The sequence below is a fragment of the Alternaria burnsii genome, assembly GCF_013036055.1.
Source record: "Alternaria burnsii strain CBS107.38 chromosome Unknown 730, whole genome shotgun sequence".
Lineage (NCBI taxonomy): Eukaryota > Fungi > Ascomycota > Dothideomycetes > Pleosporales > Pleosporaceae > Alternaria > Alternaria burnsii.
In genome coordinates, this window is record NW_024066110.1 from 2056586 (window position 1) to 2083138 (window position 26553).

General features: G+C 51.9%; 9 protein-coding genes across 9 annotated transcripts; 5 read left to right on the forward strand and 4 right to left on the reverse strand.

The window, feature by feature from the left end:
- Nucleotides 1-12: 12 nt before the first annotated feature.
- GT037_004112 (uncharacterized protein) lies at nucleotides 13-4160 on the reverse strand (the record flags this gene model as incomplete). The annotated part of the gene is made up of 6 exons (XM_038929159.1): nucleotides 13-633; nucleotides 722-2441; nucleotides 2659-2710; nucleotides 3348-3575; nucleotides 3792-3859; nucleotides 4111-4160. 6 exons carry the CDS (start codon nucleotides 4158-4160, stop codon nucleotides 13-15), a joined length of 2739 nt encoding a protein of 912 aa, XP_038788866.1.
- An 899-nt stretch (nucleotides 4161-5059) lies between these two features.
- GT037_004113 (uncharacterized protein) lies at nucleotides 5060-6370 on the forward strand (the record flags this gene model as incomplete). The annotated part of the gene is made up of 2 exons (XM_038929160.1): nucleotides 5060-5256; nucleotides 5314-6370. 2 exons carry the CDS (start codon nucleotides 5060-5062, stop codon nucleotides 6368-6370), a joined length of 1254 nt encoding a protein of 417 aa, XP_038788867.1.
- Nucleotides 6371-6478: 108 nt separating this feature from the next.
- Nucleotides 6479-6868, forward strand: GT037_004114 (uncharacterized protein; the record flags this gene model as incomplete). Its single annotated transcript, XM_038929161.1, has 1 exon — nucleotides 6479-6868. One exon carries the CDS (start codon nucleotides 6479-6481, stop codon nucleotides 6866-6868), a length of 390 nt encoding a protein of 129 aa, XP_038788868.1.
- A 247-nt stretch (nucleotides 6869-7115) lies between these two features.
- Nucleotides 7116-9204, reverse strand: GT037_004115 (uncharacterized protein; the record flags this gene model as incomplete). The annotated part of the gene is made up of 2 exons (XM_038929162.1): nucleotides 7116-8155; nucleotides 8220-9204. 2 exons carry the CDS (start codon nucleotides 9202-9204, stop codon nucleotides 7116-7118), a joined length of 2025 nt encoding a protein of 674 aa, XP_038788869.1.
- A 1163-nt stretch (nucleotides 9205-10367) lies between these two features.
- On the forward strand, nucleotides 10368-15913 carry GT037_004116 (glycoside hydrolase family 3 protein; the record flags this gene model as incomplete). The annotated part of the gene is made up of 5 exons (XM_038929163.1): nucleotides 10368-10857; nucleotides 12893-12945; nucleotides 13128-13213; nucleotides 13381-13753; nucleotides 13802-15913. 5 exons carry the CDS (start codon nucleotides 10368-10370, stop codon nucleotides 15911-15913), a joined length of 3114 nt encoding a protein of 1037 aa, XP_038788870.1.
- Nucleotides 15914-17286: 1373 nt separating this feature from the next.
- GT037_004117 (fork head transcription factor 1) lies at nucleotides 17287-19914 on the forward strand (the record flags this gene model as incomplete). Its single annotated transcript, XM_038929164.1, has 2 exons — nucleotides 17287-19727; nucleotides 19785-19914. 2 exons carry the CDS (start codon nucleotides 17287-17289, stop codon nucleotides 19912-19914), a joined length of 2571 nt encoding a protein of 856 aa, XP_038788871.1.
- Nucleotides 19915-20703: 789 nt separating this feature from the next.
- GT037_004118 (uncharacterized protein) lies at nucleotides 20704-21679 on the reverse strand (the record flags this gene model as incomplete). The annotated part of the gene is made up of 3 exons (XM_038929165.1): nucleotides 20704-20874; nucleotides 21003-21142; nucleotides 21652-21679. 3 exons carry the CDS (start codon nucleotides 21677-21679, stop codon nucleotides 20704-20706), a joined length of 339 nt encoding a protein of 112 aa, XP_038788872.1.
- Nucleotides 21680-22617: 938 nt separating this feature from the next.
- Nucleotides 22618-24403, forward strand: GT037_004119 (uncharacterized protein; the record flags this gene model as incomplete). Its single annotated transcript, XM_038929166.1, has 3 exons — nucleotides 22618-22639; nucleotides 22688-23101; nucleotides 23157-24403. 3 exons carry the CDS (start codon nucleotides 22618-22620, stop codon nucleotides 24401-24403), a joined length of 1683 nt encoding a protein of 560 aa, XP_038788873.1.
- A 287-nt stretch (nucleotides 24404-24690) lies between these two features.
- Nucleotides 24691-25713, reverse strand: GT037_004120 (uncharacterized protein; the record flags this gene model as incomplete). The annotated part of the gene is made up of 1 exon (XM_038929167.1): nucleotides 24691-25713. One exon carries the CDS (start codon nucleotides 25711-25713, stop codon nucleotides 24691-24693), a length of 1023 nt encoding a protein of 340 aa, XP_038788874.1.
- Nucleotides 25714-26553: the final 840 nt, after the last annotated feature.

Below are 26553 nucleotides of genomic sequence, written 5' to 3' on the forward strand. Positions count from 1 at the left end.
TAAGGATTGCTATCAAACGATGTCATACTGCTTCAGCTCTGAAGGAACCTCGAACGCTCCGTAGAACGCGACCCGCCCGAGTTGCAATCTTCGTTCGAGCGCAGGACCCTCCATCTCGAAATTTTGTACATGGCCGCTACGCTGTACGAAGCTCTGGAAACCTACAATGCCTGGACCCTCGGTACCGTCCTCTCTGGCCCCTTCTGCATACAGTGCGGTACCACTGTGACCGTTTGGTGGATCGAAGTCGGGATATACACGATACAAGAGAGCGCGCGACACGAGGTCGTTCCATGTTGACGCATCGTGGTCTTTAAGACTTTTTGAGCTACCTGCTGCGGCCTTCTGGTTAAGGAAGATGCCTTCGCCTACAACGAGAACATCGGACGGGCGACTGCACTTTATGCTTTTTCCTAACCGGGAGCTTTCAGCATCAGCCAGAATTTTGACCGTTGATGTTTGTTGGCGAAGAGAATTCCATGACTTTTGATGCAGCCATCCGAGATTTGCTACGGGAGACACAATGTCCTGCACCACAGCAGGGGGTGACGGTTTTATGAGCGTGATGTCATGTTTGAAACCGGCCGGATAGAGCTTCGCCTCTTTGTCAAAAGTTTTGTCGATGGTGCCGATCTAGCGGGTTTGTCAGCATAACAGAATTTGAGGTTGGCAGCATCTAGTATCAACGTAAGGCGGTGAGTGATATATGCCATGCACTGACCTTTTTTTCACCTGCCCAGATGTTGACATGTTCATTCCAATCATCCTCCAGCTTTTTGAAGCGATCATCAAGACCACGGCTGAATATGGTGTCCCTATGAGACTTTGCAAGTATGGCCTCAGTGATAACGTGCGTAGACATAACTATCAATGGTTCCAAACCAGCTCGTGTCACTCTGAGACCAACACGTCCAGAAAATCTCTCCCTTCTATGATTGGATACCGCGCGAGCTTCTATCAAGTCGTTAAGTTTGAGTGATGGGAATTTGATGACGGATTGGGTCGACAGGCTGGCAGGCCGGAAGATACCCGATACATCATGCGACCCGACTGGCGACCCAGACGTCGTGACCCTACTTGTATCAGTTGCACTCGGCAACATGGTAGGTTCAAGGTTTTGTTCGATGTAGCAGACCTTGAGGCCGCCATATTTGTGTGGCAGGTGTGATGACGCCCAGCTAGTATCATAGTATTCTGGCACAATGACTTGGAGAAGGCCATTTATCAAAACATAGAATCCGATGCTGTCTTTGAAAGTCAGGAAAAGATCTTTCACTAGCTCCAAAGGTAGCGTGGCCCAGCAGTCGATTGGCGTTGTAGCTCGCGGATCAGGGGGTGGCGTAAGTCCACTCTCTGGAGGCCATCTGTACTCCACTGGAATTATAACGGGTGCTCCAGCAATAGTAAGTGGATAACACTTCTGCTCAAGAAGGTCAAGAGGTGTACACGTCCAAGATCCATGCTGCCCACTGTGGTTCGCCTTTGTGGTATGGTATTCAACGTCCCATTGCCAGTCGGCTGGAAGGGAGGCTTGGATGGTTTTCCAGTCATGCAAAAGGCGGTGGTACTGCAAGTTCTGCAGAGGCATGAGGTGAGGCGTGTGGTAAGTACTGGGTGAAATGCCTAATTCTTCATCTGAGACAGCGGATGCGTTCGCACTGTCAGCTCCTCCTTCGTCTTCTAGAGCTGGACTAGTCGTATTACCGGAGTTGATACGTGAACTATCATTGGTATCACCGAAATTCATACCGGATATGTTCACATTAGGCGTAGTGCCACTACCGTGTCTACTTCTTACATCACTTAACCCTTCTGATGTTTTCGCGTCAATGCCGTCATACAACCCAGGGTCAGACCGAGATTGATAACTGTACAACGGACGGGAATACTGATGGGGGTGGGAATCGGGGTCGGGGTCGGGGTCGGGGTCGAGAGAGGATAGGTAGGGGTAGTGCTCGAGATTGGGTGTTAACTCTGCATTAAGAGGGAGATCGTCAAGGTCAAAGCTGTCGACTTTTTCTGAGTCGTCTTGATCTTTGTCCTCCACATCGGTAATCCACTGTGCCTGGGGTGACAAATTTGGCTGCCGGGATGGGTAGCGGTATTGATTCGTGTAGGGTCTGTAGGCAACAGACGGTTCGGGATCGTTTAGTTCGATAGGCATAAAAGCTGGGTCGAAAAGCATTGGATCTGGGTCGCCAGGCATTAAATGTGGGGGGAAGCGATATCGCAAATGCGGACTGAACAACTCCGGATAGCTGGTTATAGTGATCAAGGGTGCCGGGTAGCTAGAAGCTGGCTCGACGGCATGCTGATAGCTAGAAGTTGGCTCGGCGAGATGCTGATAGCTAGAAGCTGACCCGACATCTTGCTGGTAGCTAATACTCGGATGGGGTGATTGCTCGTAGCGAAAAGTGTCATCAAGCTCTGAGAGTGAGTAGCTAGGCCACGAGTAGTAGAGGGGGGAGAAACACGGCTCCTCAGGAGACCGAGTATGATAAGGCTGCCCCGGAACGGGCTGCAAGCCAGTCGATGCCACTTGATGAGTTCCGGCTTGAGGCTCCAACGGCTCAGGATTACCCATAGAGAGGTCGACGTTCTCATTCAAAACTGTAGCTGGTATCCCGGAAGATACTTGGGAATGCTCAGTCCTCCTACCAGATCCATTTCTCCTCCTCTTCATCATCCTCTGCTGTCTTCGCTGCCCAGTCTGTTGTTCGTAGTCAGTCCATCTGTAATGCACGTAAATACTCAAATGGCAAAAGCTGTCGAAGCAGATCAGGCTGACAGGCAAATGCGAGCCACTGGAAGAATGGAATACGACCCCGGGATGTGACGTTGAGGACGTAAAGATTGGATGCTTACAGACGACCATGACATAGCAAAGACCGAGGCAATATTGGCACTGGAGCACAGGTAGGAGGAATTGAAACGTATGACACTCAGCTGAACTGAGCAGGCTGAAGTTTACCTGCAGAGTCCTGCGCCACCACGTCCGTGCGCATCTGCAGTGCGGAAGTCATCCAATCAAACAGAGGATCTCAATCAGGGCGCGTGAGTCTTCAGGAAACCATGAATTCCCATTGCAGCTGCATCACCTTCCATGATAGGTTGAATTGTCTGCAGCTAAACGCTTTCCTATCACATCGTCCATATGAGCAGACCCACGAGTCACATACTGTGTATGTCCGCCAAGATCATTGGATCACAGAATCATTGGGTGAATATTTCCCAAGGCGACGAAGCATTGGCCGTCAGGTTGTGCTGTTCCGATAGCCCAGTCGATAGGTCTACACTTCGTGACGAAGATGCTCATTCAAGGGTGCTGAAGTCCCACACTGGCTTACCAAAAGCACGTCTGTCTCTACTGTTTGACTCTTCCGGTATACCATCTTGAGTAAATATAGTCAGCATCGCTCGATCGTCAGCTATAACGATGGGAAGATATGCGACGAAGCTGTGCCACAGTCTGAAGTGCTCGAACGGGTTGATCTTATGGCTCATGCGAAAGGACAGCGATACTGCAGCAGCCGTGAGGAAGGATCTTGTAAGCGGTAGAGTGCCGTCAAGGCTAGCTGCGAAGGTGTGAGTATTGCGCGTCCAAAGATCCGCCAGTCTTTTCTTCCCCTTCACTGAGTCAATGGTGCTATTGGCAAAGTTGAGTTGATCGTACGATTCAGCATGCATAATCACATCCAAGCTGAAGCCAGAAAGCAATAACACATTGGTATCCGTATTAATGCTCCACGTCGACTTCGTGTCGCCTGTAGATTTCCACGGCATAGGCTTACCAGATCGGAATGGATCGGGGAAGAGCATCGGTTGTTCCAGCGCGGAATTCAAGAGGGCTCTTCTTCCCCTGTAATATAGAGCAGTACGTCAGCCTTCTCGAAATTCACGAGCGCTGTCTCAACCGAATCACGGTATACTTCAAGCGTCAACTTGCTGTAATCTGGATCAAGCATATGGCTATTCATGGGCAGCTTCATCGAGCTTCGCAGCCCATAGATAGTGTCTCTGGCATCCAGGCAGCCATATTTAGATGCGAGGTAAAGTATGTTGAGCCATCGCGTCAGTTGCGCCATCAATTCGAACATGATCGCGACTCACCAGCAGTTCGCAGTAGAAACCCCGTACGCATCCGAGAATGCAGGCTTCATTGTGGTACACCTGGCAACCACATCGACCTTTTTCCATATTGTCTTCGCATGTTCGATGTCGACATCCCGATGGATGTTGGCGCTGATCTCTTAGATCAAGATGCCGAATTTATCGTGGGACAAGTCGCAGACGGTTCGGATCGCGTTGACCGCCGTTGCGGCATCGTGGTTTTCGGTGTCAGCTCCAAGCCAGACTTGGATGTTCTGCGCATTCTCAAGACTTCTTTCTGCATGCTTTACTTGCATTCGGCGCTCCGGTGTGTCCCTTCGGTCGATGCTACGCATCGTCTGCTCACGGCGCGTCCAATAGAGGTGTTCTCTATGAGTCCACCTACCACGACGCGTCAACCCAGAATCGCGACCAGTACTGATGCTAGAAGTGCGAGAAGGCCGTTTGCAGATTCCGGGTGATTTTGACAATCTGTCCATCGCAGAACATGGGCTCTTTCGCTGAGCGGCCGACCTACACGTAAGAGATATAAGTTCTGTGACCTTGGGAGACTTGTCGCGAGGCAGAATGTCGTAAGTGCAGCTATTGCCCAAGTCGGACCGAGTAGCGCCTGTAAAATGAGCCGTTGCGGCTGAAGTGGAGAATGACATCGTGTGGGGCAGTGGACGACGGCTTATGTACTTTAGGTTACGCGCATCTCCATAGGCCGTCCCCCGCAGAATTTACTCCACGCCCAGCTTTCAAGATTCCTAGTTCGATGAAGTGCAGCCGTTCATGCCCGAAATCTCGTGCTGTGCCGTAATGCTGCAGATGACTACCTAGACATGGCGACAAGGCGATAGCTGTCTATGCACACGCGCTGTGCGCACGAAGCAACGATTCGGCTATCGCGAACGCCATCCGGAAGTGTTAGCAAGACACCAGGTCATAGCTGTCCGTCATTCGGAATATGGCGCTTTCAGCCTCTTCAGCAGCCCTTCACGAGACAGCATACCGGCTGAGATGGTGGAACCCACCCTTCCGTGGAACCGCTTTTGTCACGTCCTTGTTTCCATGTCCCAGACGCGCTTTCGCCTCTTGCAAAGTCGTTCAGGATGAACACCAAGATAACAACGAGCTGTTCGAATATACCTCCGGTCGATGGATGTACATGAATCAAACTGCAGACTATGCATCGATAGGCCGACTAACATGATCACCCAGTCCCAACGAGTCTCTCCGCACGGCCGAACGGCGCATGCCTTTTAACGTGTCTGAACTCAAGAAGGTCGCTGCGAAAGCACTCAACAAACCTGTCGAAGACGTCGATATGTTAAGAAAGGTCGCTGAAGGTGGCTTCAATCGTATCCTGGAGGTGACAATGAATGATGGCGCATCGATACTCGCACGTCTTCCCTACCCGTTAACCGTACCACGACGATTAGCAGTAGCAAGTGAAGTCGCGACACCAGACTTTCTTCGTGCGAACAGAATACCTGTACCTCAGGTTTCAGCTTACTCGACTGGTAAGAACGCTGTATCCGCAGAGTACATGTTAATGGAGAAGATGCCAGGAAAGCCGCTTAGTAGTGTATGGGTTCACTTGACCGATGATGAGAGATTCAAGATCTTGCATCAAATAGTCACCATGGAAGCAAAGCTGTTCGCTATGGAGTTGCCAGCCAGTGGCAGCATATACTACTCTTATGACTTACCTCCGACAATGCCTCGCATCGATATACCTGGATTTGACAACGGCTTGTGCATTGGTCCATATGCACACTCAGTGTGGTGGTACGGCGAACGCATAGATCTGGACATCGACCGTGGTCCTCATACTAATCCTCGGCTCGTCCTTCGGAGTTTCGCGAACAAGGAGCTAACCTGGATTCATGCTCACGGTCGACCGCGCTACCCGTTTGATCGTGAATACATGGACTCGTTCGATCACAAGAAGCAAGATCCTCAAGAACATGCTAGTTCGCTAAGAGACTATTTGAGTCTTATACCTTACCTTGTACCCGCAGACTCAACAGCGCACACTCCGACACTTCGACATCCCGACCTCAGCCCCAACAATATCTTGATAACCGACGATCTCATTATAGCTGGCTTCATCGACTGGCAACACGCCATGGTCCTCCCTGCTTGGCTGACCGCCGGCATACCACCAGCCTTTGAAAACTACGCGGACGAGGGCTCACGTGGTCTTCAAATCCCCAAACTCCCGGATGACCTTCGGTCTATGGACAAAACCTTACGCGCCAAGGCAGAGGAGTAATACCGACGTTGACACATACATTTCTGGTACCTTGCGTTAACTCGGCAATTGAACGAGCAGCATTGGCAGGCTTACATAGGGCACGACGGAGCTTTCATAACGCGTAACATGTTCCTCCAGGCTAGTATGATTTGGCAAGGAAATAATGCGCATCTCCAGATCGACCTTTCACAGGTTGTTCGCAATTGGTCAGTCTTTGCAGCATCCACCGCCGACGGCAGTATACCGACATGCCCAGTTGTCATCGAAGAACAGGAGATGCAGAGAAGGGAAAACCTCAGAATTTCGCTCAAGGAGGGTGATGTGTTTAGGAAAAACATGTCGGAGATGATGGGCGTTTTACCTGACGGATCTATATCGCACGAAAACTTCTATGTGGCGAAAGAAAGGGAGAGTATGATCAGGGAAGGTGTTGGAACTAAACTCAAAGATGATCTATTGGAAGCGGAGAGAGTGCTCCTGGCTTGGCCTTTTCATGACTTTGACGAAGATGAGTAGAGTGATTCTGCACACATGTCACTTGTATTGTATGCGTGTCCTTGTATGACACAAGACACCGCGTTATGTAGAGAAGATAGACAGTTCCACTCATCATGCGCCGATGCTGTAGAGCCCATGCCGTTCGCAATGTAATCCCAGTATAGAGGTAACTCTAACGCCCTCAACGCCTCCATGTCTGATGCTCATTTCACTGTATGTACAAACGCCGCAAATGCTAAAAATTGGATCGAAGAGGCTGTCGTCTCTAATCCTCATCGACGTGCCTCTCGGCATTCTGAGCATCTAAGATACCGTCTCTGCACTTCTTGCAGACAAGCAAGGCACAAGAATAGCATTCGTACGCAAGGCTAAACTTGGCTGGCGATTCAGAAAAGATAGTCGATGGTGTCCTGTGGAACTCACGAAGCGTTGAGCCCTGATCATCCCGCATTGGGACGATCTTGCTGGAAAACGTCTCGTCAGATGCTCGGTGCCGGAGTCCCATCTCTGAGGTGGCGATGGTGTTACCATAGGTATCTACTGTTCGTTCAGAAGAATACTGAACGTCCTCCATCGGGAAAGGCTCGCGTGCTGGCACGCTTTGAGACAGCGGAGAGGACAAGGTGTGGCGGAGATGAGGTGCTGTTCCGACGGCGCCATGGGCTTCAAAGAGTCCACGTGGGGGTACATATGCTCCCCGTCCCCATCCTCGTCCTCGTCCTCGTCCTGCGGCCATGCCCTGTGTAATTCCTCTATTCGCTCCCGTCGCGCCCGCGGGTACAGTCCTCACGTTCGTGTTTGTGTTTGACGCCGCATTAGGTGGTTTGATCTCTGGATGTATCGCACACCAGCATTTCACACATTCCATCTCGGTCGAAGGGTCATTGTTCAGCGCTTTGGCAAGGGTGATTTTGCATGAATCAAATCCGTGTTCGCAGTCCCATGAGCGGTCTTGGTAGTCTTCTGTTGGTTCCTCGCCGAAGTTCAGATCCTGTCTCTGCCAGTAGCGGTGTCCTCCGCCGTCAAGGTTACGTGGTTGAGAGGCTGGTTGCGGGAGTGCAGTTGCTGCTTCTCCAGTAGTGCCTTGAAGCTGAGTCGCTTCATTAGAAGCGTCAGGTGCATCATTCGTGTCAGGCAGGAGTCTGGTATCGTCGTGTTGTTCGGGCGACACATCTTCGTCTTCATCTTCATCTTCATCGAACGACTCGTCATCGTAATCATCTTCCTCGCCGCAGCCTCCGTTGCAATTGCTGTAATCTTCCATACAGGCGTAGCAGAAATGGGCACCACATCGACACTCCATATCTAGGTACAGGCGCAGGAAGTTAGTGTATGTCGCATACGATCTTTGTGCAGGTGAATTACTTACGGTTGCACCCGAACATCCGCTTCAATCCATGTCCACACTTTGGACACTTCTTATAGCCCCAGCTCTTCAGTAGTTCTGTCGTCTCTGCATCGATGCCGAACTCAGAGATGTTGCATAGACTGTCCGGATGAGCGACTTGACGGCAATCAGGGCAGATACCCGTTTCGCAGGCTGGACATGCGACAGATTTTGAGGTTGGTGTTCCGATGCCAGAGTCTGCGCGCTTTCCTTTCCTCTTTGTTACTTCCTCTGGGAGAAGTCGTTCTGGGATGAATGCCGAACATGTTGGCATCGGACAGTAAAACGGATTTGGTGTGAGCCACTCCTCGTACTTTGATCTGAAGTCCGCAAACTCCTCCCTTGTCAAATGCGGCTTTGCGTGATGAGGTTGGATCTGTACGCAACACCTCGGAGGCATGCGAGTGGTGTCTTTGCAACATTCCGTGAACATCCTCTTTATGCATGATCCGCAGTATGCGCTTCCACATTCTCTGCATGGCTTGATAACCTCTTTTGCATGCTTCGGATCTTTGGAACTCGGCAGCTGGGTGCAGCATACGATACACTGAACTCCCGTTTCTTGGACAGGAGCTGGCGGGGCTGGTGCTGGAGAGGGCGGGACCGTGGCGACTGCGGGCGGTGGATCAATATCGGTGCTGGCGTACTCGATGGACATCAAGTCACGTTCTGCTTGAGCGAGGCGAAGTTCAGCAGAGATCCTGTATATCTGTTCCATAGCGACGGAGGCTGCAGATGTAGTCGACAAGGCGGGCGCGCTGTTGCGTCTTGGCGCAATGGCAGTTGTGGTGATAGAAGTCGCAATGTTGATATCGTCATAGGCGAAAGTGCCTGGTAATTGCGGAGTGATCTCTTGGCGACCTTTTTGCGCGTTCACATGGTCGATGTCGTGATGTTGGCCAGTCGCGACCGGTGAGGCAACAGCCTTCACCTGCGGTCGTACCGCGCGAGACAACTTAGAACCCATGATGATTGAGATGGCTTTTGCAACATAGAATACATGGAACGCTCTGGAAGATACGGCTTAAATGGAAAGCAAACTTTAATGCGATACGGCGAAGGTTGACTCAGAAAGGCTGTTGACTCAAAGAAAGGCGTTGTGCTGCCTGCAGGCAGCCTTGCGGCGTTGACAGCCATTGGCTTGACCAAGACATCAACAAGACACCCCACATTTTCCATACAAATCTCAGCTGCGACAAGGCTGTGATGCCTGGAGCTGTGACTCGCGCGCCTTTCACGCATGTTGGTTGGATAATTGGCGTTCGTATGGTAGGATCTGGGGGTAAGAGAACGAGGCTGAGCACGTCATCCAAAACCAAGCCTCAGCCCTTGAACCACGCTAAGCGACGCAGATACGTACAATACCATAACAGCCACAAAGACGATCTTCTTTCGCCCTTTTTCGTGTGGACAGTGGTGCATGTGGGTGATGACGCTAGGTATCCTATGCGCGATCGACTTCTGCACTCACCCCGCGCTGCTACCTGGCGCTATACTGAGTTTAGCATATCGTGAGACTGTTCTACTCTGACGTCTCTACTCAGCCTCTATAAGAACCACAATTTCCACCTAAATCCAGAATTCCGTATGGTAGAACTTGCACCACATCCTTCGCGGTTCGACAATCGCAATTTTGTTGAACGTCTTGCGGCCCATATATTTGGAGATATAGGAAGCAGCTGTGATTACATCATGTCACCCGAAGAAGTCCTGAGCGGCACTTCCTAGGCTCAGAATCCTGCGATGTTTTGGAACGCGACCGATCGTTGGGAGTGCGTATTCCGTGACTCGGCAAATCTTGACCCTACCCTACATCGGCGGAAGAAAACGTACCTCTGGAGACCATTTCGATCTATACGGATGATGTTGCAATTGCGTCTGGATCGTGTCGAACTTCGACATTCAGGGTAGGTGAAATTGACCGTCTCTTGTTGATCAACATCAACAGCACCGGAGAAGCCGTATGCTCTCCTTCCTCTTTGCTTGAGTCTATCCTCTATCTTACCGCGCCCATTCCTACAACACCAACCGCCCAATGCGGACCAGGATGTGGTAATGTCAAAGTTCTTGAACAATCAGCTGGTCCACCTGCTCCCGGCTCAACGATATCGAATTTTGGATTCTTTTACTATGACTGTAACACAACGGTATCAGCACCAAGATATCTCGGCTACAAATGTCGCTGTCGCTGCTCAAGCGATTGCACTTTCTGGGGAGCGCCATCCCGAAATATTCACATTGGGACCGGAGACAAGTGAATGGGGGTCTTGCACTGATGGTATGACATTCGGAGAACCTCAAAACAACAGTGTAGTAGGGATGGCAAGCCTGCTTTCACGATTCGCTATCGGCGTAGTTGCAGCAGCGGCAGAAACGAACCCGAAAGCGATCGTCTCTGGGCATGCGCCAACACAAGAAGTCAGGATTCAGCTGCATAGTCCAGTGCTATTCAGTCTAATCCTCGTATCCATTGGCCTGGCCCAATCGTGTTTGTTCGTTATTGCGGTAAAGTTTGGTAGCAGGCTTGAGATTCCTGTGGTCGCGATCTCTCAGCTGGGTGAAATTCGGAAACAATTTGTCGCTGAGCCTGCAACCTCTTGGGCTGATAGTCACTTGATCGGTACATGAGAGTGGATTTTCTGGGAGGCAAAAGTATCTCTGATGATGCTTTCCTATGTCGAGTAACCAATGTTCGGAGACACCGGCTGCTCCCGTGCATGAGTAGCTGTTCAGCTCAGATGTGGCGATAAAGACGCCAATCTGCTTTTGGCCTAGAATAAGAGGGGTCCAAATGGCGCACCTGGGGCTCCGGGCAAGCTTCACGTTGCGATTTTTGCGAAATACGTTGTATCCAGTACAAGAAGTGCATGGTGCCACCTTGAAAGTCAAACTCGAAAGCTAGGCCCGACTGCGGGAATGAGGATTCGGCTCGGTGTAATACGATGTGACCGTGCCGAGATGATAGAGTAATCTTGGGCAAACTTGCAAGAGTAGAGGCTCGTCAAGTCTCCTTCACCAGCTCTCGTGAGATGCGCAAGTATGCTCGTATTGGCATCTTGCCATAGAGCTCGTGAGAGTTTGGTAGACTGCTGCAGCTAGACGTAATTTGTGCCATGGAGCGGGGTACGTAGCATGAGCGACTCATGCAAGACGTCGGAGGAAGACGACTTCTAGACTGACCACAGTCAGCGGAATACCTTGAACGCGCGAGGCTATATATTAGCTTCCACGTTTATTAAGTTGAGATCGCCACGCTGAGAGACGGGTTCTTGGGTATCGCTAGATTATTCTTAGGATGCGCAGCGAACCTGGCTAGTTATGCCTCCAAGTGTCAGAGTTTGCAAGCTACTGATGTACCCTGAGGCGGACTTGAAGTCGAAGGTACATCACATCATCTTCAATCTGGTGACTAACAGAGCGGCACAGCCAAGTTTCGCGGAATGCTGGTAACATGCCGAACGTCTTACCGACGGATCGCGGTGCCGCCTTGTATCGACGCGATACTGCTCTAAGGTAGAAGAGTAGCACAACTGGGTCAGCGTCGGAGACAGGTTACTCTGACAAGATACGTGACGTGAGTGACTTTCCCATGTACTACCTGCCGTGTGGGGCAGTCGACGAGAGCACCCTGGTGCTTACTAGATCACCCGGTGGAAAAGTTCTCAAGCGCACTCGATCGGTTGCTAACTTGCTGGAAACCAAACGCCGAGGTAGGAGTCGGAACGTTATTGTGAGCTTACGAACGGATCCAATTCCGCAAACGGTATTGCCGAAGATTCGCCAATGTATAATGCGGGTGCTCCATGAAAATACTGGGTCTACCCCGAGGAGCTATACCGGCCGATTGTACAGCCCAACGGAGTATCGGACCTCACATCAGGCGCTACCATGTAGTTGCTAGACACCAAGGCTTGCGACTATGGGGCGCAGTTCGATGAAAGCTGGCATACGACATCGACCCCGCACTGCGTGTCTTGCCCTGGGCTTGGAGGTCGTGGGCCAGCCAAATAGCTCGCCTCACGCACCCCCAATTCCCTAGCTTGGCTATGTTGTGGCGTTCGGAAAGGGCTTTCGAGAGGAGCTTATATGCACGTCCAGGGTTGACGTAGGTATATGACGATGTACACGGCTGGGGCAATTGACTGCGACCGTGCACACAGGTTGAGCGCGACGGGACAGAAGCAATACTTCTGCTCTTCCCTTGTGGAGCTTCCCTGACGTGATGCGGCTGCATGTAGGCCATGGTCGCTGCATATATGCAGGACGTTTGACTGAGCAGAGAGCATGTGATGGGGCTTCCAAGGAAACATCGGGGCCAGAAGACAGAGCGGACGCCCCGGACTGAGCTCCATCGAGTCATTCAGGGCACCAAGGGCGGAGATCAGCAGGTTCTGCACATGCTCCCCGCAAAAAAAGAGCCAGCCGCTTGCGCCTGGGGTTGTGACGGCGCATGGTGCTAGGGGACGGGTAGCTGGGGAAGCTATGCCCTGCCCTTGTCACTTGCTGCTCATCGCAGTGAATAAAGGCTGCCATGGTGCCCGTGAAATTTGGCCTGTGTCTGCGAGCGCTCTCAACTCCTACTTACATGTTAGCACAGTAAATTTCATTATTACTGTGTACTTGTACATCTCAACTCGCGTTTCCCAGCCAGCCAGACATCATGCTGTGGCTTGCACAAGCATTATTGGCGGGCCTTGCCCATGCCCAGGTACGTTTATTTGTTTTGTAGCTACGCCTCACAACAGCATTGTCGCTGCGGGATATTCATGTCAAAGCTGCTGAAATGCTGCCTGATTTTGCGCATCTTTTTGTTGCTCTTTTCCCATTCTTCCGTCCAGTACAATTCAACCTTGCAGTCGTGTTTACGAGCTTCCGCTAACAATAAACAAGTATTCCAACAACACCACACCGGGCGCAAATGACAGCAGCAGCAGTCCTTTGGACTTTGCTGACAGCCCGCCTTTCTACCCATCTCCGTACGTGCAAACCCGACGTTTTGCGCAATGCGACCCGCTAGAAGTGCGCTTGACAAGTGTGGGGAAGAGCGAAGGAGTGCAGGCTCCACTAAACTTCACACTCGGCAGTCGCATTGCGCAAGACTTTATTCCGACATTCGAAGACACCTTTACTGACTCCACAACAGCTGGGTGGAGGACACTACCGGCGACTGGGCCGATGCCATTACCAAGGCAAAGGCATTCGTCAGCCAGCTGACTCTTCTCGAGAAGGTCAATCTCACCACCGGAACAGGATGGCAGAGTGAGGCCTGCGTCGGCAACGTCGGCGCCATTCCCCGTCTCGGCTTCGATTCTTTATGTATGCAAGACAGCCCTCTGGGTATCCGTTTCGCAGACTACGTCTCCGCTTTCCCAGCAGGAGGCACTATCGCTGGATCATGGGACCGTGGCGAGTTCTACCAACGTGGTTATCAGATGGGTCAGGAGCATCGCGCAAAGGGTGTCGATGTGCAACTTGGTCCCGTTGTCGGTCCTCTTGGTCGCAACCCGAAGGGCGGTGTAAGTTGATCAACTTCATCACCATGATATCTACTGACTTCTACTCAGCGTAACTGGGAAGGTTTCTCCCCCGACCCCGTCCTGTCTGGCATTGCTGTCGCCGATACCGTCCGCGGTATTCAGGATGCCGGTGTGATTGCTTGCACCAAGCACTACATCATGAACGAACAGGAGCACTTCCGCCAGCCCGGACAGTTCGAGGACTTTGGTTTCGTCGATGCGCTCAGCTCCAACTTGGACGACAAGACTCTGCACGAGCTCTACTTGTGGCCCTTTGCTGACGCCATCCGTGCTGGAACTGGCTCGATCATGTGCTCTTACAACAAGGTCAACAACTCGCAGGTTTGCCAGAACTCGTACCTGCAGAACTACATCCTGAAGGGCGAGCTTGGCTTCCAGGGATTCATCATGTCTGATTGGGATGCCCAGCATTCCGGTGTCGCTTCCACTCTTGCTGGTATGGACATGACCATGCCCGGTGACACCGACTTCAACTCCGGCCAGTCCTTCTGGGGACCTAACCTTACAATCTCTATTCTCAACGGCACCGTTCCCCAATGGCGTCTGGACGATGCCGCTGTCCGCATCATGGCTGCCTACTACTACGTTGGTCTTGACGAGTCCATTCCAGTCAACTTCGACAGCTGGCAGCGCGACACATACGGATACGAGCACTACTACGCGAAGACTGGCTACGGTCTTATCAACCAGCACGTTGATGTCCGCATGGATCACTTCCGCTCTATTCGCCGCACTGCTGCCAAGTCCACTGTTATGCTCAAGAACTCTGGCGTTCTCCCCCTTACCGGAAATGAGAAGTGGACTGCTGTGTTCGGCAATGACGCTGCTGAGAACGAGTACGGCCCCAACGGATGTGCTGACCGTGGTTGCGATAATGGTACCTTGGCCATGGGCTGGGGTTCAGGAACCGCTGACTTCCCTTACCTCGTCACTCCTCTCGAGTCTATCAAGCGCGAGGTTACTGACAACGGCGGTGTCGTTACTTCTGTTACTGATAACTATGCCTACACTCAAATCCAAGCTATGGCTAGCCAGGCTGACACCGCTATCGTCTTCGTCAACGCCGATTCTGGTGAAGGTTACATCACCGTTGATGGCAACGCTGGTGACCGCAACAACCTCACTCTTTGGCAGGGTGGTCAGACTTTGGTCCAGAACGTCTCCGCGCTGTGCAACAACACCATTGTTGTCATTCACTCTGTCGGCCCTGTCCTTGTTGACAGCTTCTACGACAACGAGAACGTCACCGCTATTCTCTGGGCCGGTCTTCCTGGCCAAGAGTCCGGTAACGCTATCGCCGATATCCTGTACGGCCGTGAGAACCCCGGTGGCAAGCTTCCTTTCACTATCGGCAGCTCCGCAGCTGAGTACGGTCCTGACCTGATCTACGAGCCCAACAACGGCCACGGCAGCCCCCAGGACAACTTCGATGAGGGTGTCTTCATTGACTACCGTGCCTTTGACAAGAACGACATCACTCCCATCTACGAGTTCGGTTTCGGTCTCTCTTACACTACCTTCGAGTACTCTGACATCAAGGTCGAGAAGGTGGCAGCCGGCCCATACCAGCCCACTACTGGCCAGACTATCGCCGCGCCCACTCTCGGCAACTTCAGCCGTGATATTGAGGAGTACCAGTTCCCCGCCAACGCTACCCGCCCGGCTACTTACATCTTCCCCTACCTCAACTCGACCGACCTTGCTGAAGCGTCGCAAGACCCCGAGTACGGTGTCAACCACACCTGGCCTGCCGGTTACGCCGACGGCTCACCCCAAGCTCGCATCCCCGCTGGTGGCGCTCCAGGTGGCAACCCCGCTCTGTGGGACGTCCTTTTCACTGTTGAGGCTACCATCACCAACAACGGCACTGTCTCTGGTGACGAGGTTGTCCAGGCTTACGTTGCGCTTGGTGGACCTGAGGACCCCAAGGTCCAGCTTCGTGGCTTTGACCGCTTGAGCATCCAGCCTGGTCAGAGCGCTACATTCCACGCCGACATCACCCGCCGTGATGTTAGCAACTGGGATGTTGCCTCCCAGAACTGGGTTATCTCCGAGTACCCCAAGACAGTGTACGTCGGTGCTAGCTCGCGCAAGTTGGTTCTTAGCGCTGAGCTTGACACCAGCGACTACACCTCTTAGAGGGAGTCGTGGAGGGATCTTGTATTTTGGATAAAATAATGTTCAATCCTTAATTCTCTAGTCATAGCTAGTATTATGAAGACACGATACTTGTACATATAGCATGAATGTGTTGAAATGAAGTGCACTCGCCTTGCCTGTCAAATTTCCTAACGAAACCGCCACACCCATAGCTGGACCAATCGAGAGCACACGCCCATTGTGCCTCATCCCTTTGAATTGAGGGGTAAGCCGTATCGCGGGCCGGGGGCGCTTCGGCGCGGAGCTTCGATGACGATGTAGAGTTGACAAACGCGTCTACGAGGTCACAAATGCAGCTAACGAGATGCAAAATTAATGCGTCACGCGACGAACGCCCGGGGTTGCGATCGTATGCAGGGTAACAGACAAACATTTCTAGGACGTTCTTCATGACCGTGTAGTAAACTACAGGAAGCGAGTGAGTAAGCGTCAGCGGATGGAAGCGGCAACGATTGGCGACTTTTTGGTGTTGGTGTGGTGTGGTGTGGGCCGTTGGCAGCGATCCTGTTGGCGACATGCGAACGGTTTTCAAGCCCTGATGCATAGCGTCATTGTTTGCTTGGCGAATCGAACGCGCACAGATTACCAGCGTTTTGGAGTCGCGATGGGCAGAAAAGAAAACCCAAGCATGCAGCGACGGGAAACGGATGTCATATGGCCATCATCCCGTCCGGTACCGTCGCAGGGCTTGAATGCAAAGTCTGGATCGCTCAGGCGCAATTTGGGCGCGCTCAGCTACCGCGTTATTTTGATCACGGGCTTCCAAGGTTGTGCGCACGGATAGCAGCTTGGTATCCTTCGACCAAGGCGACGTAATTTGTCCCCTTCTGCGGCTCTGCTCCATTATCTCTCTATCGATAGCCAATTCATTATCCTGACCCCTTCACGCGCCTCGGCCAACTGTCATCACCGTCCCCCACACGCGTCGCGCATCGTCTCGCTGCGAATTGAGGTCATCGCCACGTTGCGCTAGCCAGCAAAGTCGCGTCGTGCTTGAATAACAAACACCTGGAAACGTCGACGCTTCCGACGCCGACCGCAGTCTTCCTTCTCGTCACCACCCAGCTGCGACGCCTGCTCTCGGACTGCTCCCACTCCCTGGAAGACACTTTCCTAACGCGCGCATTGTATTGGGAACCCGAAGCCAACGTTTCGCGGTAAGCAGCTCCCCATCGTGTGTCGAGTCCCTTGGTGGGGCGGGCTGGCTGGTATTCGCACCCGTGTCTGTGGCTGGCTCGTCCCTCCCATGGTCCGCTGTCACCACCACCACCACAAACAAATGGTTGATACATATACACAACACTCGCTGATTCTTTCTCCTCTCCGTACAGAGTCTTTCGCCCGTATGCAACATGTCGACCCGTAGAACTGGACTCCGCTCGCGTAGAGACGCTCAACAGCAGTCTGAACCTGACACGCCAGATGCCACGCCCTCGCGGAAGCGTAGGCGGGTGAGCAGCCCAACCACTACCAGTGTTGCGGCGAACTTGTACTCACTCGCACAGTTGAATGGCTCCGCCCAAGAGGCGCCTGCCCCGGCCGCCGCAGACCCTCCCCGTACACGCATCACCGAATCCGTCGCTAGTAACGACTCCAACACGACACTGCCCAACGGCGGAGACGCAGACACTATGGATCCCATAGAGCGCCAGAACCTCGTTATCGCTGCTCTCCGCGTGCCCAGCTATGTGCCCAACGCCGCTATCGATTATGCCAACGACCTACAGTCTCAGCGCAATGAGGGTAAGAACATTGCGGCCTTTGCCAAGATTGCTGCGCGCGACTGGTGCTTCTTCGTTCAGGACACGCAAGTTAGAATTGGTCGTGTAGACTCGAGAGAACGCAACAACCAGCAGGGCTCCCAGCCTGATATCGCTGGACTGCCTACCAGCGAGCCTCATCGCCAGGACTGGGGCGTGCACATAGATCTTGGCCCTGAGCGCCAGATTTCCCGCGTCCACGCCGAGATCAACTTCGAGATTGATGATCAGCAGTGGTACATCACTGTCAACAGCCGTAACGGCCTCAAGCTGGACGATCGCCATCTGACCAGAGGAGACAAGGCGCCTCTGCACTCGGGTATCTGCATCAGCATCATGAGCACACAGATGTTGTTCCTGCTTGCCAATCAAGAAGACCACTTCCATCCCATGTTGTGGCGTCAAGTCAAGAGCGAGGATGCTGCTGAGTCTGACAACGATGGCAACCCGCCGCCCAAGTCGCATCAGCATGCCCATCCTAGCGGACCTACACCCAAGCGTGATCATTACGACCCGTTTCCACCGTCTTCACACCCCCGCAACAAGCACCAATCTTCACAAGCATACTACAACCAAATGACATCCACACCAGGCTACCCACAACCTGGCACGCCGATGACTTTCCGGGGCGAGAAAGACCCACGCGCCAAGGGCTCTCCTGCTACCTTCTCTCGCGCAGTTGTGTTGGAGACTGGAGACAACACCGACTATAGTTTGGACGCCAATAAAGATGTCAAGCCGCCCCACAGCTATGCCCAGCTCATCGGTCAAGCAATCCTTAGCAGCGAGGAAGAGATGCTCACACTTGCAAACATATACGACTACATCAAAGCTCGGTATGCCTTCTTCCGGTACACAAACAGTGGCTGGCAGAACAGCATCCGGCACAACTTGTCTCTCAACAAGTCGTTCGCCAAGGTTGCACGCCGTACCGATGAGCCTGGCAAGGGCATGAAATGGAAGATCGCGGATTCCGAAAAGGAAGAGTTCATCAAGAAGCAGCTGCTGAATCCTCGTAAGGGAGGTGGAGTTCAGATCGGATACCGCATAGAAGGCTCCGGGCCTAGTTCGCCCGCGCTAGGAAATCCGTCTCAGGCCACCGAGCGCCTCGTTGGTGCTCTGGAGTGTGATACTCGCAGTGGTCAATACTCTGCCCGTGTCAAGTCACCTCCACGATCTGCTACGCCTCCGCTATCGTCCGTTCCAATGGCAAACGAATCATACACTCCGGATCGCGGCCCACGTCCGTTTGGAGGCTTCAAACAATCACCGACCATACGCGACCAGGATCGCTTCGTTACTCCAGCGAAGCGCCTCATGTATGGTGCCAACGAAAGCCAAAGCCTTCCCCATATCAAGCAGGATGATCGCAACTTGGAATCCTCACCTGGTGTAGACCCTGTCAAACAAAGCGTCCCAGGTATGAAGACTGACGTGGGAAACTCACCGCCGACTTTGTACTCGGATGCCGGATCGCATCATATGAGCGGTGGTTACGATGCCGGTCGAATGAACAACGCACTTGTAACGCCACTTGTCTCTCGCCATGCGCCTCGTCTCGCACCTCCCAGTACTGCCCAGATGCCTAGCCAGTACATGGCATTCTCCAGCCCTGCACCTTTCTGGAAGTTCGTCGACCTCCCCAGCACACCCGCCAAAGCACCCCTTGAGTTGAGTCCTATCAAGCTACAGCGTCCAGACTTTAAGGATGGTGATGACGAGGACCATCCAAGTTCACCGCCCATGCTGCCAGACAATAGCGCAGAGCCTGAAGATGAGGAAGACCGAGACCAAGACGGTGATGATAAAGCCGATGAAGATGAGGATGTTGGTCCAGAAAGTCCAAGCCGTACTGTCTCTCGACCTGTTAGTCGCCGGGATCTTGGAAGTCAGCATCAACGCTCGCGGTCGAACAGTAATGTCAACGGACTTGGATTGGGTATTGTCGGCAATGGAGGAATGGTACGTGGTGCTAGCTTGACAAGCTTCGAGGAAGAAGCCGAGCCTGAAGAGGAGAGCTACGATCTTTCAAAGTAAGTCACAGTGTCGTCTCCATTGTGGGTAGAACTCGGTATACTAACAAACAGCAGGGGTTTCCAGAAAATTGGCTCCTTCCACCGCAGCATGGCACAAGCCCACGGCCTCGGCAGCATCGGTAGTCGGGCTACGGCTACACCGCCTCCTCATCTGAGTCGCACAAGTGTTCCTGCGAACATGTAGAATTTATCAACGGAGCCTACGAGGAGGTCTAAGCACTCCTGTGTTGCGCTGTGGTACAAAATCCACGCTTGCGATCACTGATGTTATGCGGGTATATCTTACTCCAGGAGTTTCCATGTCAGCCAACATTTCCAGGTCGCCAGGCTCGAGTCCTCATGGTTTCCAGGACAATGCTTACTACGAAAAAGGAACGTTGATCATGGATGGTTTTACGACGATTCTCTCATTCTGCTGTTGAGTTCAGGTGTTTGCGATGGTGTACCTATCAGCATGGAGTTCCAGGGTTGTTGTTTTATTCGCTGTATTATTTTTCCGTCGCACGGGTATCATGTCGATCGGTCGATTCACTCCGCTATGGCGTTTATGGGTCGTAGCATTGACTGGATATGGGAAGCGTTATGATGATGATTGCCCGGTCGGTCTTTTCAGTTTTGCATCGTTCAGAGGATGGATAGCATGTGGTATTCAGATGGCAGAGGTGGGGGAATCATGAGTACATCAGATAGTACTAGGGAAATGAAAGCATATTTGTAACTTTGGTGCGACTTGGTTCTGATGTGTATCTGGATGTGTATTTGAGGATGAAGAGACGGTCAAATGTGATCACACTCAGACGCGCGTTTCTCAATCACTAGCAAGATGTGCACAACCGTGTATCGACACGAAGGATAGCTTAATCTCTTCTCATTGTCATTCTTCCAGTTACCCATGCAAATATATATGCTACGGTATCCCTATCTCCCCTCTTCTCAGCCCTCCGTATTCCTTCAGACCATAACGTGGTCTGGTCTAGTTAATCTCCTTGTGCGGGAACCACTTGCTCGGCTTGAGGTTCTTCTCCTCAAGCGGCGCATCCAAGACACCCAATCGCCTTATCTCGCCCGCTGAAGGTGCGTCGTCGCGTTTTATGTTGGCTTCGGCCTTGCGGTACGCGGCCTGGAGGGCGAGGGTACGGGCGGCCTGGATGGGTTGTGAGTCGGCGTAATTCACGACTGGGTGAATGGTAGCGAGAATGGGTAAGGGACGGGTAAAGAAGGAGTGGGAGGATGGGGGCTGGTATGAGTTTGATAGATAGGGTATGTACGCACCTCCTTCTTGTGGTGAAGGCACTCGTAGTAGTCCTCAAGGACGGGCGCGCATTTTGCTTTGCCCGAATCGTCCTCGGCGTTTGTGTTGGTGGTGTAGCATGCTAGGACTTCTTGCCAGAAGGGGAAGCAGCGGGATGGGCCTGGAGCGATGTGTTAGCACTGGGCCAGGTTTTGGTGTCTGAGGTCTGTGGTCAGAGAGCTTTGAAGGGCTGAGGCGGCGCGTGTGAGAGGGTCGGCGGAAGCGGGGAAACGGAGCGGGCAAGCGGATGGCTCTGGCAACGTGAGAAGCGGACAGGCGTTTCGAGATATGTTGTCGCGCCTTTGAAATCGAGAGACCCTCTCCGGGCTGTCGATGGTGTATTTTGTCGTGTTCGCGCGCTTTGGTCTCGCCGTAGGAGCAGCGCTGTCTTCGTATGGCTGCGGCTTGCCTACGACCAAACGCTGCTGCCGGATCTAATCCCACCTGTTCTTCCATGTATGTTTAACGGGCTCGTGTATTCCGCGTGTGTGATTGCGTCGTGTGGTCGTCGTTGTTGCTCTTCGCATTTGTTCAAGATTCGCTCTTCGTGATGCCATTGCGCTCGCTCGGGTGCGTCCGCCCCCTTTCAAAGCTCCAAATAATGACCCCCAGAAAGCGAAGTGTACGTACCACCAGCAAGTCCGTATCCTGAAGCCATTGTCGCGATGTTTAAGTGGGGGTCTCAAGTCGCGATGTGCAGCTGCTGTGAACTCGGCCAGCTTTGGTTACGTCAGCAGCGCACGGCCCCTTGTTTGCAATCCATCTAATGCTGTTGGTGAGCCACGCCGTGCACACTTGACAGCTTGGTACGAGTATGCCAACTCTTGTCTCAGCAAGCACCACATATATCAATGGCTCTTGCGCACCAATGTTCTTGCCAGAGCTCTCGCAGAGGACCATGACGAATCACTGCAGCGCTGCAAGGCGTTCACAATGCTGTTGGAGTACTTTTCTCGTATCACGTTCATGATACGCTGCAGGCATGCAGGCTTACTTCCGCTAATCGTTACATGTTCATTGCATGCATAGAACCGCACCACAGCCACACATCCTAGCTGCATGCGTCATGTGCTCTTTTCCAGACAACCCTACCAGGCTGCAACCTTTCATTCATGTTCTTCAATCTGATGCGGAGGCACTTCCTCAAACCTCGGTTGCATCGCGATAAAGACCAGTACTCTTGGCCGAATTCTCTTGTACGCTGACTATTTTATCCGATTTCGAAACCTTATTACCAACACAAGTGTATCCTTCCAAGATATGTCTGCTAGAAAAGGCTACTGTGCTGGCTGTGGAACACTACTAGTGGACAAAACCATGAAAGGAGATTTAACGGGGATTCCTTTTACTGTCGTCTATCCCGAACAGACGCGTAATGTGAGAAGCAAGAAGAATTTTGCGAAAGTGGTAGCAGGGTCGAACCATGGTTGTCGCAATTGTACTGTGGTTCTAGATGCTTTGTCTTCTATTTTTAAGAGCAAGGAGCGAGAGACGTTCGAATTCGCGGTAGGGACTCAAGGACAGACTGGGACTTTAATGATTGAATGTAGTCTTGACATAGACTTCAGCGAAGGTCGACACGTTGACCCTACTCACATGGAAGTCTTTCGGCAAACTGGTATGTCAGGCTGAGTTGAATGCCCGTTCGACCTGATAAAGTGAATAGACCAACCGCAAAGGTCTGAATCCTGCAACTCTGTTACCTGGGACCTCGAACAATACCGCGCACTATCGGGAAATACATCCTCACACGCAACTCTTGGTCTGATTGCAAGTTGGGCAACTCATTGTGTGGAACACCACGAGCATTGTCCACAACGATTAGTCAGTCGATTGCCTAAGAGGGTCCTCGAGATCACGGCTGATCACGTATCTCTCAAAGAGAAACCCAATACTCCAGCTACCTATGTTTGTCTGAGTCACTGTTGGGGTCCAGATGGCCCGGCTATCAGACTGACTGCTGATACTGTGGAGCTTCTCCATAAAGGCTACGTCACATCCGATCTGCCCAAAACATTTCGAGATGCTGTCGATGTTTGCAAGCGTCTTGGGATTTGCTACCTTTGGATCGATGCACTATGTGAGTTCATATGCAGAAATGGAAGTCTGGAGAAAGATGTGGCTAATAGGTTTAGGTATCTTCCAGGACAGCCAGGAAGACTGGAAAGAAGCAGCTGCCACGATGGCAGGCATCTATGAGCATGCATATATTACCATCGCAGCCACCTTTGCTCCAGACAGCAATGGCGGTCTGTTCTCTTCTGTTCGACCTCTCGCGACACGCCTGGACAAGCATCCCCACCTGTATATTCGAGAGTGCCTGCCAACTTTTCCCGATGACTTTTATACGAGAGATCTAAAATCATGGCCGCTTCTGACCCGCGCCTGGGTGTATCAAGAGCGAAGGCTCTCGCCCCGCACCGTGCACTTTTGCAAGCATCAAGTGTACTGGGAATGCCAGACCAACTTTGACTCCGAGGATGCTAGCGAATATAAGGTGTGGATAACAGACGCTGATGATGTTGATAGAGATCTCGGATGGGGTGATAAGGTCGTGGATAGTACAAGACAATGGCAAAAGATCGTGTCGGAGTACACCAAGCTCGAACTGACTTATGATAGCGATCGTCTACCAGCTATCGCGGCTCTGGCGAATCGAATGTCACGGCTGCGACGAGCAGATGATGTCTACATCGCGGGAATGTGGAGGAACAGCATACTTTCGGACTTGTTGTGGGAGTCGAGACCTTTCGAAATCGGGGAATGGGGGCGGCCTGTCGAACCGCGCTCTGTGCGACTGGTCCCCTCTTGGTCTTGGGCATCAGTTCGAAACGCAAATATCTCTTGGCGTGGGTGCGCATTTCCAGACACGACTCAGATCGTTAGCCTTGATTATACTGCGATAGGTGCTGCTCACCTTGGCGAAGTCATCAACACCAGCATTGTTTTAAGGACAAATGTCCTTGACCTGACTGGCGTGGTAATTTCGGATTCACACCGGCCAAGTGATTCCATCCACGAATTTCTCAGATCTACTCCGCGCATGGATTCTTTCCGGCGTAACAATGACGCAAGTATTCATTGTACTTTTCACCAAGATTACAATTTGGCCACCGCCGACCCTCTGTATATGCGTGGACACGATCCGAAGCTTCTTATCTCGAAGGCGACCCGTGATTCCCTAGGCGGAGTGGTTGTTCGACAAATCACTGAGAAGCCCGTACAGTATGAGAGAATTGGCTTCCTTCATATTTTCACCTTTAGTCTAAAATTTAGTATCAGTGGACCTGACGAAATCGGGTGGAACTCTAATGGCGAAGCTCAAAGACGAGTTGACGAATTAATACGGTCATTGCCTGTGGAAGAGGTGATGATCATCTGAAGTCTATATCGCCAATCACGAAGCGATAGCGGAGCCATCGTGGTGCTAGTCACGTACAACATACGACAATCGCGAGCAAATGATCAAAGAGTTCTAGTTTCATGAAGACCACAGAAATAGATACAATAATCCACTTTCGTTCTAGCTATCTAGTCTGGATACTACATAGACCCGCAAACTAAGATGCTGACACATGAACCTTTTCCATATCCTCCAGGTTCAGTCATAAGAAACCCGAAGGATATGAGCCTGAACATATCCTCTAGTTTAGATATCAGGATCCGCGCCTACATAATGGGTACATTGATACCTCGGACACGACGAAGGTATCCAGCCTCATCTGCTTTCCATTTCTTCTTACCCGGCTCCGCCATCTTAGCCTTGACTCGCGCTGCCAACTCGGCATCCTTCTTCTTCTGCTCATCCCACTTGGCCTGCTGAGTTGCTGCCCTCTCCTCCAACTGCTTCTGGCGCTGCTGATAGATCAGTCTAGCAGACTCTTCCCGAAGCTTTGCCTTCGCCTCAAGCCAATTCTTCTTGTCAACGTAGGTTTGGTGCTTCTGCATCTTCTTCTTGGCCTCTTCCACCGCGACACCGAAGCGCTCATTGGTCTTCAAGTACACCCGGTAGTCATACGGATCTGGAATCTGGCCCTCAAAGTCTAATCTCGCGATGGCATTAACGACTTTCCGGAAGATGCTATCGCCGACTGGGGTTTGGACGGCAGAAATGGCATCGATATCGGCGTAATCTGGGAGGGAACCGGAGCTGATACGTGCCCAGTACCAGTTGAAGAGATGCTGGGTGTAGACATGCATTCCGAGAAAATCTGCAGCGCTACACATTTGAAGATCCCAGTACGTCGACTGGTAGGGGTGCAAGTCCCTGGCGAACTTGTTCCACGTAGTCAGGTCTATGAAGTGCTTGATCAAATCCTTCACTGGTTGGACTTCAAGATTCGTGGGAAGCTTGATGATGCAGGGCCCAGTGCCATTGGTACCTGCTACCATTTCCTTCTTGGTCGACGTCGCACGGAAGAGAGCGACGGGTATATCTGTAACGACGTTGCCTTCACTGTCGATGATCTGCGCCTTGGGTCCTGTAGCCAGGAGTTTGCGGTCACCAAAAGACAAGGGGTAGATTTTGCCAGCGTCTACGACCTTGATCTCAGCTTCCTGTTGACGCGCCTTCGAACCAGGAGCGGTGACAAAAGCATTGGCGAGAACGGAGGATGCCGCTGTAGGAGATGCTATAGATGTCTTCTTTGCGTCTCTATTGGCAAGCTTTTGAGCCAGCGACATGGGAGCCATCTCTACACTGTGCTTCCCAGAAGGATAGTCAGAGTCGTAAGGATCGGGGTGGATCGATGTCGATATGTAGGTGGATTGGTAGAGTTGAGAATGAATCTCGTGTCCGGTATGAGTAGAGCTAGGCAGTGGAGAAGGGGGACTTTATACGCAGAGGAAGGTGCCGAAACAACAGTGAATGTACGACACCATTGGAACACTGAGAAGCGGAGGTCTGCAAATAGTCCTTTCCACGTACCAAGGAGCGGCGGGAAACTACTTTCACTGCTTCGACTAGCTTCACTAAATACATTCCAAATGGTTTAACTTTTGGCTCATTTCATGCAGAATCGCCTTCACGCGAACCAAAACACTAGGATGGCCGAACAGCGTTTACAGATCCATACCGATCGCGTCGTTACCAATAACAAAGAGTATGCTGATCGAGAGGCGGAGGACCTCATGTTGCGTACTCGGGTACTCGAGAAGAAATCTCCTGGTTCAAAGATCATATGTGAAGAAGGAATGCTGGAACAAGATATTCGAGAAGAGGGTTTCGCTTTAGATCACTCATTGTCAACTTCGCGGATGACGTAGTCAATTCAACATCTATTAGCATAGACCTTACTTGTAGATTGTCGACATCCAGATCCACTGTCAATGCCGCGTGCATTTCTCCCCCCAATCGTAGACCATACTTTGTTGGTACAGATTGGTGAAATTGATGATCCAAGTTCATGTTTTCCCCTCTCGGTTCGTGTCATGCTCGAGTGAATGTAGCGTAAATCGCGCACATGTGCATAGTAATACTTCTAGGCAGAATCACCAATGATCCTAGCATAGTCAGCTGATCATGTGGTACAC